We start from the raw sequence: 15,604 nt of genomic DNA, 5'->3' as shown, positions 1-15,604 counted from the left end.
TTCACTGTAAGATTAATGTAAAAGTACTATAAAATCTACAAATCTACAAAAATCACGATAAAATTGACGAAAAGCACAAGAAGAGCCTCTAAAAACAAAGGAAAATCCATTAAAACAACTATAACATCGACTATAAAGGTCACAGTAAGAGCCACTAAATGCTCTATAAAATCGTCAAATCTGCAAAAATCACTACATAATCCACTAAAACAACTTTAAGATCTACTAAAGCCACTATAGGATTCACTGAAAGTAGTGTAAAATCCATTAAGACACCCATCACTCAGTGTGAAGTATGCATTCAGTCATTGTGTTGATTCACCATCAAACATACTGAGATGTTCAGTTTCTATTTTGAGTGGTGGTTACTGTTGGATAAAAACTGTTCTTGAATCTGGTTTTCACAGTTTTTTAATGCCTGACCTGATCTTGAACTCAGATAAGACTCTTGTGAATGTGAGTCAACAGTTTTTCTGAGCGGATGAGACTTTTCTCCTCAGAGAAGATAATGAGACAGGTGACCTTTGTCCTTCCAAAATGTGCAAATTAATTTCAGAATCAGTTTAATTGTCTTTCTTACCAAATGAACACAGAACAAAACACACTTCTTCAGGTTTGATATCAATAAAATAGTTATATTTTATTTGGCAGAGTACAAACACAGCCAGACTCCGAACTGTGGAAGTTTGAAGACCCTGTGACCCTAAAATGGATAAAACATCATCAGCATTTCAAAAGTGTAGAATTGAAATAAATACGTCAAATATTGAATTTTAAGACCAATATTTGTCTCAATCTTGTTATTTAACTGGCGATAACCTCTTGATATTTTTCCTGCTGATTGTATGAGGGAGTGACAAACACTCTGTTTCTTGTTATCGTGTAAAAACTTTGACTTTCCCAGCTCATTGCTTTCCAGTCCGTTCCGAGTTCTCTGAAATCTATTTCTATCACACTTTCCCTGTGATGAAGGGAAATACTTTATTTGTTATTCATCTTTTTGTATTTGATAATAGAATAGTGGACAAAAGGGATATTACACAAATTATCTGCCTTCTTCTGTGTTTTTAACAGCTGGAACAGTAGAACTTTCGAATATTGTCTCTGACAAATAATACTATGAAACTATTGAAAAAATAAATTATGTCAAATAAAAAAAAAAAAGAGTTGTCGATGAAAAAGGAGAAGGAAGAAGGGGGGAACAAAAAGAACGACCAGAAAGGGAAATACTTCAGCCTGACTGTCATGACGCTAATTGTCCACAAGAGGGCAGCAGGTTTCTTAGTGTCTGAAAAAGGGAAAACGAGTGGAACAAAAGCCTCTTTTTTTCCCTCAAAATGTGAACAATCTCTTGATAAATTCAGATGAATTTGGACTTTTAGAGGATTGGTTTGTCAGTTTTGGAGGGGCTTGTCAGTGAACACGCAGAGGTCGTGTTTTATGAGCAGGTTTCCAGTGAAATGCTGCAGAGACGCCTGCGTGCTGCTGAACGTGCAGCCGCGGCTCCATTACGCGCCTGGATCCGACCCGGCGGCCACACCCTGTCAGGGCCGACTGAACACGTTGAACCAGTGATGACTCCCGGAGGGTGTGTCCTGCCTCCGTGAAGCACGGCACATTTCACCTCCTCCTCCTCCTCCTCCTCCTCGCGCTCCGCTCCACAGAGAGACGGAGACGCACCGCAGCGCCGGATCAGTGCGCGTCTCAGGGGCTGAAAGTCAAGTACACTCCCAGCGGGTTTTCCCGGAGACTGCTGGAAATATTACAAAAAAAGCCCAGTTCCCACCAGGAGAAGCTACAACCCCGGATACCTGCGGGATTTGAGAGACTCTCGTGCGCCATGGGGGACGTGGTTTCCTCTCACCTGGATGAGAGCAGGCGGGAGATGATTACAGGTAAGGGGCGCGCGCCGCATTCTCACAGATACTCCACACAAGAATCCTTATTTACCAACCAGACATGTAGGGAAACGTGTGCACCTTCCCCTCCACTCCTGGAACCACAATACTATCAGCGATTTCTTTCTCTCTTTGTTTCGCTTTTGTTAAAATCCGACCCAATAAGTGCAAAACGCACGAAGGCTTCTCTCTCTTATGTCACTGCATATTTCTTCTGCTTTTTTTTTTTTTTTTTTCACTCGAACGCCAGCCGCCGCCGGCCTGTTTCTCAGAGATAATAAGCGGGTTTGCCAGAAGGGATCGTGTTAGTGTAAGTTTGGGGACTGGGTGCTATTTAGGTCTCAGATTGCTCTGTGGCGCTCTGTGCACGCTGAGCCGTGCAGGTCCGGGCCATTGTCTCAGCAGCGGATCCTCTGGATCTGAGCACAGCTTGAGGAGGACTGGTAGCTTTTGTGGTTTGCATGGAGCAAATCTCCAGAAAACGTCCTCTTTTTGTTTGTTTGTTTGCCTGAGTTGGCTCCAGGATCGCGCTGGCAGCAGATGTCCTCACATCAGGAAACCAGAGATTATGTTGCTGAGGTCCAGACACTTGACTCTGTTTGTTGCTGCTTTGAGTGAAGCAGACCGAAAAAGTACTCCAGAAATTCAAAATCATCTCACACGCAACTCTGTTTGTAGTTTTATGTCACTGAAAATTCTATATATTTGACATTTGAGTTGATTATTTTCATGTTTTCATTCATGTGATCTCTGTTGCTTTCTTCAATTCTGACATGATTGTGCCACAGCCCTTAAACTAACCTCACACCACAACACAGCTTTGGTTGTAGGATCACAAAAGCCACAAGAAAGGGGGGGGGGGGGTATTTAAAAGCCATAGCTTAACATGTGACGCTCATGTTGGATGTAAATGTCTTGTTTAAATGCAGGATAAAGAGAGGCACTTGGTGCAACCCTGCTTTTTTCATTTCAACAGTGTCACATTAATAACACCTGATTAACGACAGCGTGATTACCCACCCAGAGGAGATCTCTGCACCCTTGTTTGATGGTACAGTTTTAATACTGACATGTTTGGATTGTATCAGGGAGGGGCAGCTTTGTTTCTTATGATAGATTCTAGAATGTCTCCCTCAGAGGGTTAAATTGTGACTAAATTCGTCCAACACATGGGTTTCTGAGAGCTATTTTAATAAAGATGACTAAAAATATGTGATTATCAGTCTGAGTCCACCTGTATTGTCTTATCTTGAGGTGGGGGTGGGGGTGTGGGCATCCAGCAGCTTCTGGGAGGCTTCAGAAGGAAAAAAACTCATCAAACAATAAACAGGAGCGATTTGATGCACACATTTGTTTCCAGATAATTGCAGTGAAAGTGAAGTAATTAGGTGAAATTACCACATTATAACGCTGCCTCCTCATTACTGTGACGACTCCCGGTAGGAGCCAGAGCTTTCAAACTTCCAAACTTTTAAACGGGCAGTTAGTGCTATTGAAGCTGGTCTTTGTCCACTAATGACCAACAGGCCTTTCGGGTAGATGATCCAGAGCTGGAAATAGGATATGGAAACTGAAATGAGGCTTTTTCTTCTTTGCAACCAGTATATCAACATTTTGCATCTGAATTTAAAAAAGCGAGGGTGACTGACATTTCCAGTGCGATACGTTGCAATTCAATACAAGAAGCCGTGCAGCAAATAAAAACCTGAACTGAAGCCTCATAAAGCTGCCTTCATTTGAAGTTTCCTGCTATTTTCTGCTGCGGAGAGAAAAGGAGGAGATAATGAGCGGCGGTGCTGGAGTGAAGCAGGTAGAAACATGTCACGGGGTTAATAGCTGGAGCTGCTGTCTGCCTCTCACACGCCCTCCTTCTGGATCGTCTCTGCCTCAGAGCCTCCCTGCAGACAGCGGAACACACTCCTGGAGAGACAGTGGAGGCTTTCGGTGTGTTGTTGTTGGTGGAACATCACTCCCCCACATGTCGATGTCTTCATCACTGCTGCTGAAGCATGACCACAGAGAGAGGTCTTCACACGAGTGTGTTAAAGCAGACTGCACACACACACTCTCACACAGATACAAAGCAGTCTGAGAGTCAGTGTTTTTTTAACTTAAGGAAGAAAAAATATAACATAAATTTATAGAAGAAGTACATAGAGGGTTCATTTTGTCATAATCTAATTGAAAAGCTAAAACTTACATTTGGAACACATTATAGATGGATTTGTATTTCACTAAGGAGGTCCAATATGTGGTGAGAGGGCCTAATTTGGCCTGTGGGAGTCTTTGATCAGGCTAGTGATGAGGGTTTGATTGTTTGAGAGAAAGCAACATAGAGTCTAAACTAAACAGCGCGTGATCAATGGTAGCGTGAGACTTCTTGTAGCATTAGCTTCAGTTTCAGTGTTTAAAAAAGCACGATGGCATCAAACTCGTGACTGCAGGAATCCTGTTGTTCAGAGAAATGACATTAATCTGAGCAGAATCACTCATATTATTATTTTCAAGTGAAAACGCAAAACTTTCATTGTGTTTTGAGGGTCTGTTCACGTGACAGCGGTGCTCAGAGCCACTACATCACAAAAACAGCCACCATCGCCCACTAGTGGCCCAACATGCTAACAACGTTGCTTTCAACATTTCTGCTGCGTGAAACTTTTCTGAAGCAAAAAATGCAAAAACGATATGTTGTCACCTGAAACGCCATCGTGTGAACTGGGCCTCGATGTAACTGTGAAAGTGAAATGATTTTGCCTCCTCAGATGAAGACCGTTCAGTCTTTCTATTTATATGTAAATGAGGAACAGCAGTCACTGCACACACCTTTACTTAAAAGGAAGCACGCCTCAAAGAGATGTTTCACTTTCCAGGCATATTTGGACCGTCCTCACTGAAACTGTGCCTATAAATAACTCTGGACCCTGCCGCTCCTTTCTTTTGTCTCATCGTGCCGAAATCTGAAGAGCTGTCAGAAAAAAGGATGTGAGGGTCTAAAAACAGCTCAGCTGTCAGGAAAGTTATGCGCAAACTGCTGATCTGTCCTGGGTTTACATTTCAAGAAAGTCAGCCAGGGATCAGAATTTAGCAAAAGGAAGCTGAACAAAGCCTGAAACGTGTCTGCATTGCTCTGTGTTTACATTGAGAGGGCGAGCGGCTCTAATCTGACCTGCCCTGGAGGAAAACTGCATGTAGGTCAAATCAGAGCGGCGTCTGACTGCGGACGCTAATATCTGAACAGGCGCTGCAGCGAACAACACCCATTCGGTGATCCACCACACCTTCCTCTGTCCGACACAGCAGGATTACCTCAAGGCCGCTTTCCCTGCTTTTAATCTCAAGACAAATTCATTCAATAGTTCACGAATTTCTGGTAAATACAGTTGATTTTGTTTGTTTTTTTTTAACACTAAGACACATTTCTGGTGTTTTTCTCATCATACATGTCTTCTATTGTGTTAATAGCTGTAAATATATGTATTATAGAGATGTTGAGAGACAATAGATGCAGGCGTGAGATTAAAAGCCTTCCTTTCGAAATTAGACGGCTACGCAACCGCCTTCTTATTTCAATAATCTAAAAAATTCTCTGACTCATAAATCCTATTATGAGTGGGAAAGTTATTTTTATAATATGATGTGTGGATTCAAAAAGCTCGTCTTATCCAGAAATCAAACACGCTATACCTGTTTTCTTTGGAGAAAAAAAACGTTTAAAATCAATTTTATGTTTTCTGGCCCCTTCCTAATATTTTGTGAAATTATCTTTATAGATATTATAATTGAGGTCTCGTTTACACAACAATCAACTGGAAGCTGCGTTGCTTTTGTTTCAGTAAAGCTTCCCTCCAAACGGAAACAGTTTGAAAAGAATCGCTTTACGTTCTGAAACGCTGTGTAATGGCATGCTAGGCCACTAGTTGGCGCTGTGTTTTTCTATTACACCCAGTCACGCTGAAGACAGTACGATGAACACACGCAGGCTGCTTTAAACCGTCGTTCTTCGCTGTACCGGCCCACTCTGGAGCTGCTGTTTGTGAAAAAGTGTCCCTGTATGCAGATGATGGTGTGATAAATCTACACTTTACTGCAGAAGCAATGTTAAAGTTAAAAGAGTGAGAAGCACAAACACGCTTGACTCTTCCATTGTTATTATTGTTGATTTACTGTTTTTAATTTCTACATGTGCAGAAAAACTATTGCCTGTGACTGTTTTGTGATATACAGTGACTCCCAGTGCCACAACCGTTTTTTGCATATTTTTGCATACCTTCAAGCTTAAGTGTCTCTCAATCATTTATTGGATTGAAGGATCCAAAGAAACATCAGTTTTTTTCACCACATGTTCAAAATCAATGAAACTGTGTTCTAACATGTTTTTTCATGAATCTGTCCTGTTTTCTACCTGTCACTCTCACTGTGTCTGTTTCCACCTGTACATTTATGTTAATGACTGACACACAGTCAGCTATTTCAATTTTAAAGGCATGGAATTAAGGGGAGGGACGCTGCATGAGGCCAACATGGGTGGCTCGAATCTGAGAGTTAATATAAGCAGAAAAATGTTCGGTATTTGTCAGTCAGCGCTGAAAGCACCGCTTCACTGACAGCGTTTCAAGACAAGAAAGCAGGAGAGGGCACCAGGCGAGGGACCGAAGAGCGGTGGGAGATGTGTTCAGGGACCAAACCTCGGGGCTGAGTGGAGGTTAAAATGTGCTCTTTGTTCCCAAAATTCTTATTTCCATGTGCTGAGAAAGGCTCGGTCCATTTGCAGCATCTCGCTCTGCTGACTGCGGCCCAGCGAGACCAAGAGCCTGCTGGTCTGGATCGGACACCGAGCAGCACTTATTCAGGGGAGACGAATAGAACTTCTGCACAAAATGGTTTTGGAACGGCATTTGGATTTTTACAAGTGAGAATCTCAAATTAAATAAAAGTTGAACCAGTCTGGTCAACACTGCCAGATAAACAAAGGGAAACTGAGACCGTTGGTATATCACATAAATTATAGTATATACAGTATATATTTTTTCACATTTCTGTCAGTATTTTTGTGGCAAACCATAATATAACAATGGACATTAATGCAAAACCTGCTAATAACATGATGATGCCATTTTAAAGGCAATTTGTAACATCAGTAATTACATTCAAAGCATGATAAAGGCTAAAATGTTGTTAAAAATGGGACATATCATGTGACTGTGCTTCAAAGTTAAAGCTGCAGTGAATATTCTGAATTTATTTTATAGGATAGTATACGATAATGTCAATATATCCTTTTACCGATTCAAACTGTGCATCAGTCTCTCAATCGATGGTAGTAATTTTATCACATTACACTTTCTTCAACACAGACTGAGTCTGTGTGTGTGTGTGTGTGTGTGTGTGTGTGTGTGTGTGTTTCTATAAACCAGTTACTTAAACAGATGAGACTTGCATGTGGGTTTCTTGGAGTGTGTGACACGAGGAAATCCATTGTTGAAAATCAGTCATTGTTATCACAAAAGCAAGATATGTAAAAACAACCAAATCGGACTCAAAAGTTCCCACTTCCCACTGGGAAAAACATGGGAACGTGGGAAGTTTCTCCCAGGAAATAGTACGTCTCTGTAGTTAAACTTCATTGCAGCTCATGTAAAAACCACCAGAATTCATTAGTATAGAGTACGTAACATACCAGGAACTGTAAAAGTGGGAAAGATCTCTTCATCAACTGGTAACTTTTTAAATTTAAAACTGGACGAACACGTCATTTTGCGTTTTTATTCTAAAACTGGAGACACATGTTGTTGAATGATACTCGTGGAAAACATCGGGCTTGTTTACATTGGATAAGGCGATTTAAAATCTTTCTTGAGAAATTCTTGTGTGAGTGTGTGAGTGTGTGTCACAGCTGACTCATGTTACTATTGTCGCAGGTCTCTTTACCGTTCAGACTGAAGGTAATTTAATCTGAGGACGATCAGACTGATCTGATGTCACATTCAGAGTCACGGCGTTCAGCGTGACTCTTGACCTTTCCGTCCTCCAAGCTGCTTCACTCCCGTCTCATGGCGGTGTTTTTAATAAAGAGTGTGTCCCCCGTCCCCCGTCCCCCGTCCCCTCCTCCTCACTGCGTCCCTGTCCATCCTGCCCTGTCAGCTCTTTCCTTCCTGCCCTCCCACCGCTGGACGGCTCCCTCCTTCCTCTGTCGCTCCTTCCATAAACAGATGGACGCCGTCCGTCGCTGGCTGAGCCCCGACGGGCTGGAAGATCCGGGGAATGTCTGAAAACCTGGCGTACCTTTGTCTTTCTTGAAGGGTTTCTTTGGATGCTGAGTCAGGAAAAACGTGACTCAGCCTCACTGGGAGGTTCTCGCTCTTTCTCAACCACCTAATCATTACCTCCATTATTCAATTCTGGGCGAGTTTCAAAGGAGTGAAAGTTCAGAGCCCGAGGTGAAGATGTGAAGGTCTGGGTTTGTCCGGCCATTAGTCCAAAGATTATAATTAAATAGCAAATCTTCACCGTTTTTCATTGTAGTGTTGATGATTGGAAGGTGTTTTGCTCATTTTCAAGTAGTCATTAGTCAATATCTGTTGCCTCCGGAGTGAAGTGTTGTTTCTTTGAAGTTTAAAGACTCAATTCTATTCAAAATCAGAGAACAACAATCTGTCTTAAATCTTTGATTCCTCAGTGATTCAATAAATTCAATTTAGATCAGAAAGGAGATTCCCTTTTAAAAAGAAGAAATCTGCAGCATGCTGGGGGAATAAGTTCAGTGCACTAAAGTTTCCCAGCAGTCTAAACCTGCAGCAGCTTCACTCAGAAAATGGTTGACGGCTTTTTTTTTTTTTTTTTTGCACCAGACCCTGTTTTAATGAGCGTGATCTTCTGGATCATCTGGCTTTCATTTTCATTGTTGAACCATTGATTACCACCTGTGTTCTGTGTTAAAGTGTCAGTAAAATCTTGTTAAAGAAAAAAAAACCCTCTGGATTCAGTCTAGAAAATATCTCTCCATAAGTCTGTAAATAAAAGTTGTGGTGGGCTGTAATCTTTGCTGAACACAAAATTACATTTAAATGTTGAAAATTTGACAGCAACCAAACATCTCTCTTTAGGGAGCAAATATCTCTAATATTTTGAATTTTATAATATAGCAGTGATAATGAGGCGGTGACGCTGAAGGCTGTGTCTTTACACAAGAAGTTAATATTTAATGAAGGAATGTAAATTACACAGAGAAGAAGAAGAAGAAATATCATCATGCAGCCAATGTTCAGTGAAATTCCTTCTTGGCATTTCATCTCCTTGATTAGCAGAGTGGAGACACTGCGGGAGCATTAGGTTAAAGGTTAAAGGTTAAAGGTTAAAGGTCATGATCAGAGACCAGCAGTTCAAACTCCCACCATAGTTTGTAACGTGAATCACTGTGGAACTTTCCTGACCTGTGTGTGTGTGTGTGTGTGTGTGTGTGTGTGTGTGTGTGTGTGTGTGTGTGTGTGTGTGCGCGTGTGTGTGTGTGTGCGTGTGTCCCTTGCAGGTCGAACCGGCGACGTGATGAGGGAGTTCAGCGCCGTGTACGAGCAGCAGTACGCCGTCGCCCTCTTCAACAGCGTCCGCTACGAGATCGAGGGAGGAGGCGGGACGCAGCCGCAGCTGCTGCACAGAAAGGTCAGCCGGCGAGACGCGTCGAACCTTTCCCGATAGAAGTACGGCTCCTCCCGGCCTCTGGTTCCCCGCGCCGCCACGCCACGCCAGAGGTCACTGCAGGGGTCACGACTCGACCCGATCGGAGGTTGTTCAGATCAAACGAGCATGTGTCGAAGAGCAAACAGACCTGGAGAGCTGGCCGTGGCTTTTATTGTGAAGCCTCCTGCTTTTGTTCGTCCGCCAGCGTTTGGCTTCGTTGTGATGTTTCAGCAAGTTAAAGATGAGAGTGTCTGGGCGAGCTCAGGAAAGGTCGGGAAATGGAACCTGTGTCCGTCACTTTTTGTTGGATTTCAGGTAGTTTTCACTATTCCTGGAACAAAACAATCATTTTTACTTTATTACTAAGGAACTGAGATAACTAAATAAACCCTTAACTAAAATAGAATAAGCCAGTGCTTTAGGCTCTCTCGTATTGTTTTCCTGCTTCGGCATCACAACTCTCCTCCATCAATGCAGCCTTTGTCTGAGGTGGAGATGAGAGAGTCCGCCGTCGGGTCGGCGTGTTGGGGCCCAGCGTGAAGCTCCCAGCTTCAGCTTCTCGTTTCGGTCACAGTGAAGGTCGCACTTTGTCCACGGCGGCGGCCGCCGGGGGGAAAGTGGAGCACGTTTCACACATGAACAGAGACGCCGTTTCTGTTGGCGGCGGTTCGTCGGCTCTGGGCGCCGTGCGGAGGACAGCCGCTTGTGTGTGGCACAAATACAGCAGCACTTAAAACACAGATCAAAAGCTTTTTAGCATCAGAGAAGATATTACCAAACCAAGGTTAATATTCTGTTGCACAAATTAATTAAACTCCGTGATCATGTGGCATGATGAAGTTGTAAAAACTATATAAAGTTACCGTTGTTTGGACATTTTCTGTCAGTTGAGAGTCAGTAAATGCTCAAATGTCTTAAGACAAAATGTGTTTCTGCTGCAGTGCTGTGATAACCCGCTCCTCTTCTGTTCACATTGGGCTGAAGCAGTGCTAATCCCGCCCATTCCTCCTGGTTCTACGATGATCGAACTGGGCTGCGACACACTTCCTGAGCTGTGGATCACTCCGATTAATATAGTGACAGGTTTATTAATTGAGGTTATCTAATGTTAGAAACACTTAGCGGTGGGATGAATGAACATTTCCCCAAAGAAACGTGAATTTCCTGAGCTGTTGATCTAACGACACTTTAACTACTGACTGACACTCACGTGTCTTTAATGTTAGTTTTAAGAGAACTGTTTGAACTCGCAACCTCAAATTCTACATATATTCTCCTGAAAACAAACAAAGCAGAGGGTGTGTGTTGAGATACTCGCCACCTGTTTAATCTTCGTATTTGCATGTTTGGAAACATTTGCTAAGACTCCTGCATGGTTAATGCAAATGAAGTGAAGTGGTTAAGATAAGTGAAAATGTGTTGCTGGTACTGTGTTTGTGTTGTGGTTTCTCAGGACCCTCTGGCGGGACGCACCATCTTCTCAGGGAATCTGTTTCAGTACCTGGAGGAGAACCGCAAGTGGAGGAACCGCTTCGTGAACGTACCGAACAGCTACGCCATCCACCTCTACGAGACCAGGACCGTGAGTGAAAGCGCACGGCGAACCGGCGGGGGAATCGGACGCCTGTGTTCTAAACGGCCTTCTCTCCACACAGGCTCACGAGCGAGGGCTGCACCCCAAAGTGACCATCAACTGCGCCGGGTACAAAGCCCTGACCTCCCTGGACGAGTACATGGAGCTGATCAATAACAGCCTGCCAGGTCAGAACATGACGCTGCTGCGCTCTGGAAGCTGTTTTCACAGATTTAAAATATATTTCTTGTAAACAAACAACCGAAATGTGAAGAAAGTGAGCTGAGCCTTCGGGGTTAGCGCTCAAATCCAGCACTGCAGTCATTAGTTGTCTCTTGCTGTATGATGTTAATGCAGGCATCAAGGCTAAAGTGGGCAGTAACCCCTTCATCAAGTGTGCGACGCCGTTCCCCCTCATCCTGTGGCACCCGTACGCCCGCCACCACTACTTCTGCGTGATGACGGAGAAGGAGCAGAAGAAGTGGCACGCCGTGCTGCAGGACTGTGTGCGGCACAGCAACAACGGTCAGTACGACGCAGAAACCCCGGCAGTGTGAGTCGGGATTGAAGAGAGCGGGGAGAACGGCGATGAGTTGAGCCGAAACACACGCAGTAGTACAGTCCTTTTTATATTCATCAAAAAAAAAAAACCTCATCCTGTGATTAAAACCTGCGCTCTGATCTGGTCCATGACCGTCAGCAGGGTGACTGACGGATCTCCCTCCCTTCAGGGTGCGGTTGACCTGCGTCAGTCTGCTTCATCTTTTCAATATCCAGCCTTTTCTTTGAGCATCTCTCCATTATCTGGGCTGTTCCGCCTTTCAGAGCGATCCGCTGCTGATCTGTTTGGTCAGGGTGGAGACGGCCTGCATGCGTTCTGGAGGCTTCTTCTTCCTCTTCTGATGCCGTGACTCATGTGTTATTGTTGTAACGCAAAAAGGAGAGACACACACACTGCATAGTGTGCATAAACAAATGTCGTCATGCTGCACCTCCTGGCTTGGCAAGTCTTTGAGGGACACCTTCTCCTGTTGGTTTTGAGGAATTAGCAATAAATTACATGACGTGGACTGAATGCCAGTTACACTCATTTTAATTGGCAGGCATGACTGCACTGAATTTTTGCAGAGTGAAGGAGAATGTTTGTGGTATGCTTTTGGAGTGTGACCTTTCAAGGTGCTTTGTTAAGGACTGACAGTCCAAAGCGGTCTGCAGGTGTACAGAGAGCAGCGCTAAGCGACAGAGAATGAGCGATCAAAACCAAAACTCCAGCTGCGGTGAGCATGACGAGGCTTGTTCGGCTCCTCCTGAAGATCAAGACAGGATTATTTTAAGATTCTCATGCTAATTACTAATCAAGACGGTAAAAAATCTCCTTACTGTTCAGATTGTAACTCTTAAAATTCCAGAAAATACTCTTAGAAAATTCCGTCCATCCATGTTTTATCCAAAGAAAGCAGAAGCTGTGGCCAATACAAGCTGCAGGGCAGGATACACCCTCAGCAGATCACCACAGAGAAACACACAAACTCAGCAAGGCATGCTAAATTGCACAGTTGTGCAAATACTTTGAGCTTTCAGATTTGTCTGCGTTTTGTGGGAGATCAGAGTATGGACGGGCCTTACGTCCTGATCTGCTGGAAAGTATCGGCTCTGTGTTGGGTTTGCCACGGACATGTTGGCAGAAGACGTTATCAAACTTCTGGACGCTACAGAAAAATGGATCTGAATTTAGTCATTTAGAGGAAGAAAAAGAAAAGTTTAAAGTACAACCTGGAAAATATTTCAGAATAAAGTCCATGAAGAAAAGCCATGGAGAGCCAGGTGAGGACATGCCTCGAATGCCGATCTGGTAGACGTGATATTCCATATTCATAAAGGTCAACATGTTCAGTAGACTCGGTGTGTTTCAGATACAATTAGACTTCCAGATCAGGCACAAAGTGTCTCCTTCATGACTGTGTTGATGAATCTTCCACAGACTTCAAGGCAGCACAGTGTTGTTTTGGTTCGCATTCAGAGACCTGGGTTTGGTTCTGGGAATTTGCATATTCTCCCTGAGTAGGTTTAGTGACTCTCGACTAATGACTTTCTGTCTTTCTGCTACACGGTGACGGACTGGTGACCCATCCAGGATTCACCCGGCCTTTCACTGCACGTCTGCTGCGATCGGCTTCAGGCCTGTTGACCCTCAGCTGGACAGATCCTGGGTCCAGGATCGAGAATGGATTGATGATCTTTTCTTCAGTTAACCCTGATTGTCACACTGCCCGTGGGTTTCTTCAGCCCCATTTATACGACAGTGTTTCCAGTCAAAATGCTTGCTGTGTAAATCACTCGTCAGACTCCAGTAGTTTTCTTTACGTGGGATCTTACTGATCTGGATCTGTAATCGTTCTTTAAATGGGTGTCAGAAAGGAGTCAGTGTTATCGCCGAGTCAGGGGTATCGGATGACTCCACGGCTACAGAAAGGTGAACTCGCTTGTGCTCAGGTCGTCCGGCGTGAAGCCTGAATAGCCCTGTGTCTTAAACAATGCGAGCGAGCTTCACACAGAGACTGACAGATGAGTGAAACAACACTGAGCTCATCGCCAGCGCAACAAAGTGGCCCAACCTGATCCAGCCTCAGCCTCCTGTCATAGTAACCAACTGTTCTGCTTACGTTCACTGCATTGCGTGTCGGAAAGCATGCAGCGTTTTGACTTAACTCAGAATCTCAAACCGGCTTTTTCTTAACCGGTATAATTCATTCTGGCTGCCTGTGTTTCCCTCTCACTGCTTGCTCTGACGGCCTGTCCGGGCACGCTCCGTCGGAGTCGGAGTCCCTGCCGCACATTCCAGCTGCAGAGGTTTCGTAAGAAACAGGAGCCGTGTTTCTTTCTGGTCGTCACAGCGGCTGGTGGAGGTAACCGGCGTTGCTCTCTGCGTGCTTCGAGCGGGCCGAACACACCCAGTCTCACCTCAGTCACCCCCTCAGAGAAAAGCTAAACTAGTAAAAAAAAAAAAAAGAAATGTCCTCCCGAGGGAGTGCAGATGGAACTGGCATTCAGGTAAACAGCTGCAACTCATTTCAGAGCTCATAAATCAGCGATTGCATGTTCTTCAGGATGAAGCGTCAGCTCCACTACAGCTACATGCAAAGCAGCTCTTCAGGCGAGTCGATCGGTCAAAACCACAAGTTGAACATCCACATCTGAACATCTGTATCAGGGACCATCAACCAAGTCTCTATGGGACTGAGGTGTGGACAGAACGAAACAAAAGCTCTGTGGTTTTACAGCCATGCTGAACATGTTACACCATCTCTACTACTTTACATCGGACTCAGTAAACACCTATGAATGGATGAAGGGATTGACTTGACTTTATGGCCATGTACAGTGACTTCTGATGACTTCTTCGTTTTAGTCATGAACTCTTCAGGAGCCAGTGGACATAAATGGTCAGTGTGTTTGCTCATCTGTTAATATCTATTTTTTGGTCCTTCTGCATGTAAATAATTCATTTAGAAACGGTCTCCCTGCTTCGTTTTCAATTATTCATTCTGTCTCTTCGTGTTGTCCTTTTGGAGGTAAAGCTGGAAGTGGTGGGAATGTTGAAGATGGAAGGATGGATTCTGATTGAAATTAAATGTTTGGGTTTTTTTTCTTTTTCATCGATGACAGAAAACAGTACGCTATAAACACAAGCAATGGAAGTGGACTGACAGACGAACAAGTTGGATTGTTTTTACATTCAACTCTAAAACTACCAGGTTCCAGGAGAATCTAGACTGAGAGTCAAGTACACGTTATTTTCCATCAACTGAGCGTGTGCAGAACAGCTCTGACCACTGTTGACGTGTAAACGAATCAAAAAATCACGACGACGCTTCTGCGTCTTCACTTGAAAACGTCGTCGTCTAAACAGGCCCTGAAACGACGCTCAAAACATCAAATAAAATCCATTTCCATGTGATCACGTGACTCGCAGCTTGACAAAGGAATCACCGCTATTGTCTCCAAATGCATTCTGACTGGAGAAAACCTCCGGACCAGAGGGGCTTTAGCAAGCGGGGGGAGGGTCGGATGTTTCAGTCCTGAGGGGAGTGAGGAGACCTACATGCACAGTGTGCGTGAAGCAAACCGGTTCGATCCCAGTGTGTGAGATGCTGGAGGGACTTGGCGCGGTGGTGCAGAGGTCAGCTCTGTCAGCCTCCGGATCGGGCTCGCTCTGTGTGGAGTTTGGTTGATCGGAACCCGGTGTCTTCCACCTGTCAGGGTCCTCAGCTGGAGGAAGCAGGAGCAGAGGATGAATGAAGGTGTCGGAACAGTCGGTTGCGTTCTCGCTGTTCTCCACGCAGCCTGTCTGAGGCGGGCTGCCCGGAGCCGTCGGCTGCTCCGAGCTGTCACCAACCCTCCGGAGAGCCGTCAGTCATGTCCGACTCTCCTCCCCCTCAGCCCTGAACCCGGTCACCGA

General features: G+C 44.4%; 1 protein-coding gene across 1 annotated transcript in view; it reads left to right on the top strand.

Moving 5' to 3' along the window:
* The first annotated feature begins 1,671 nt into the window (after positions 1 to 1,671).
* The window catches only part of niban2a (niban apoptosis regulator 2a), a 28,403-nt gene continuing 14,470 nt past the window's right edge, over positions 1,672 to 15,604 (top strand). The window contains exons 1-5 of the mRNA XM_030084696.1: positions 1,672 to 1,895; positions 9,424 to 9,554; positions 11,026 to 11,154; positions 11,228 to 11,333; positions 11,503 to 11,670. Coding sequence (XP_029940556.1) covers positions 1,841 to 1,895; positions 9,424 to 9,554; positions 11,026 to 11,154; positions 11,228 to 11,333; positions 11,503 to 11,670 — 589 coding nt within the window. The 5' untranslated portion in view covers positions 1,672 to 1,840. The remainder of the gene's footprint in view (positions 1,896 to 9,423; positions 9,555 to 11,025; positions 11,155 to 11,227; positions 11,334 to 11,502; positions 11,671 to 15,604) is intronic.

Source organism: Salarias fasciatus (genome assembly GCF_902148845.1).
Source record: "Salarias fasciatus chromosome 7 unlocalized genomic scaffold, fSalaFa1.1 super_scaffold_4, whole genome shotgun sequence".
Lineage (NCBI taxonomy): Eukaryota > Metazoa > Chordata > Actinopteri > Blenniiformes > Blenniidae > Salarias > Salarias fasciatus.
Note: the sequence above shows the minus strand (reverse complement) of the source record. Positions and strands in the feature narration are given on the sequence as shown.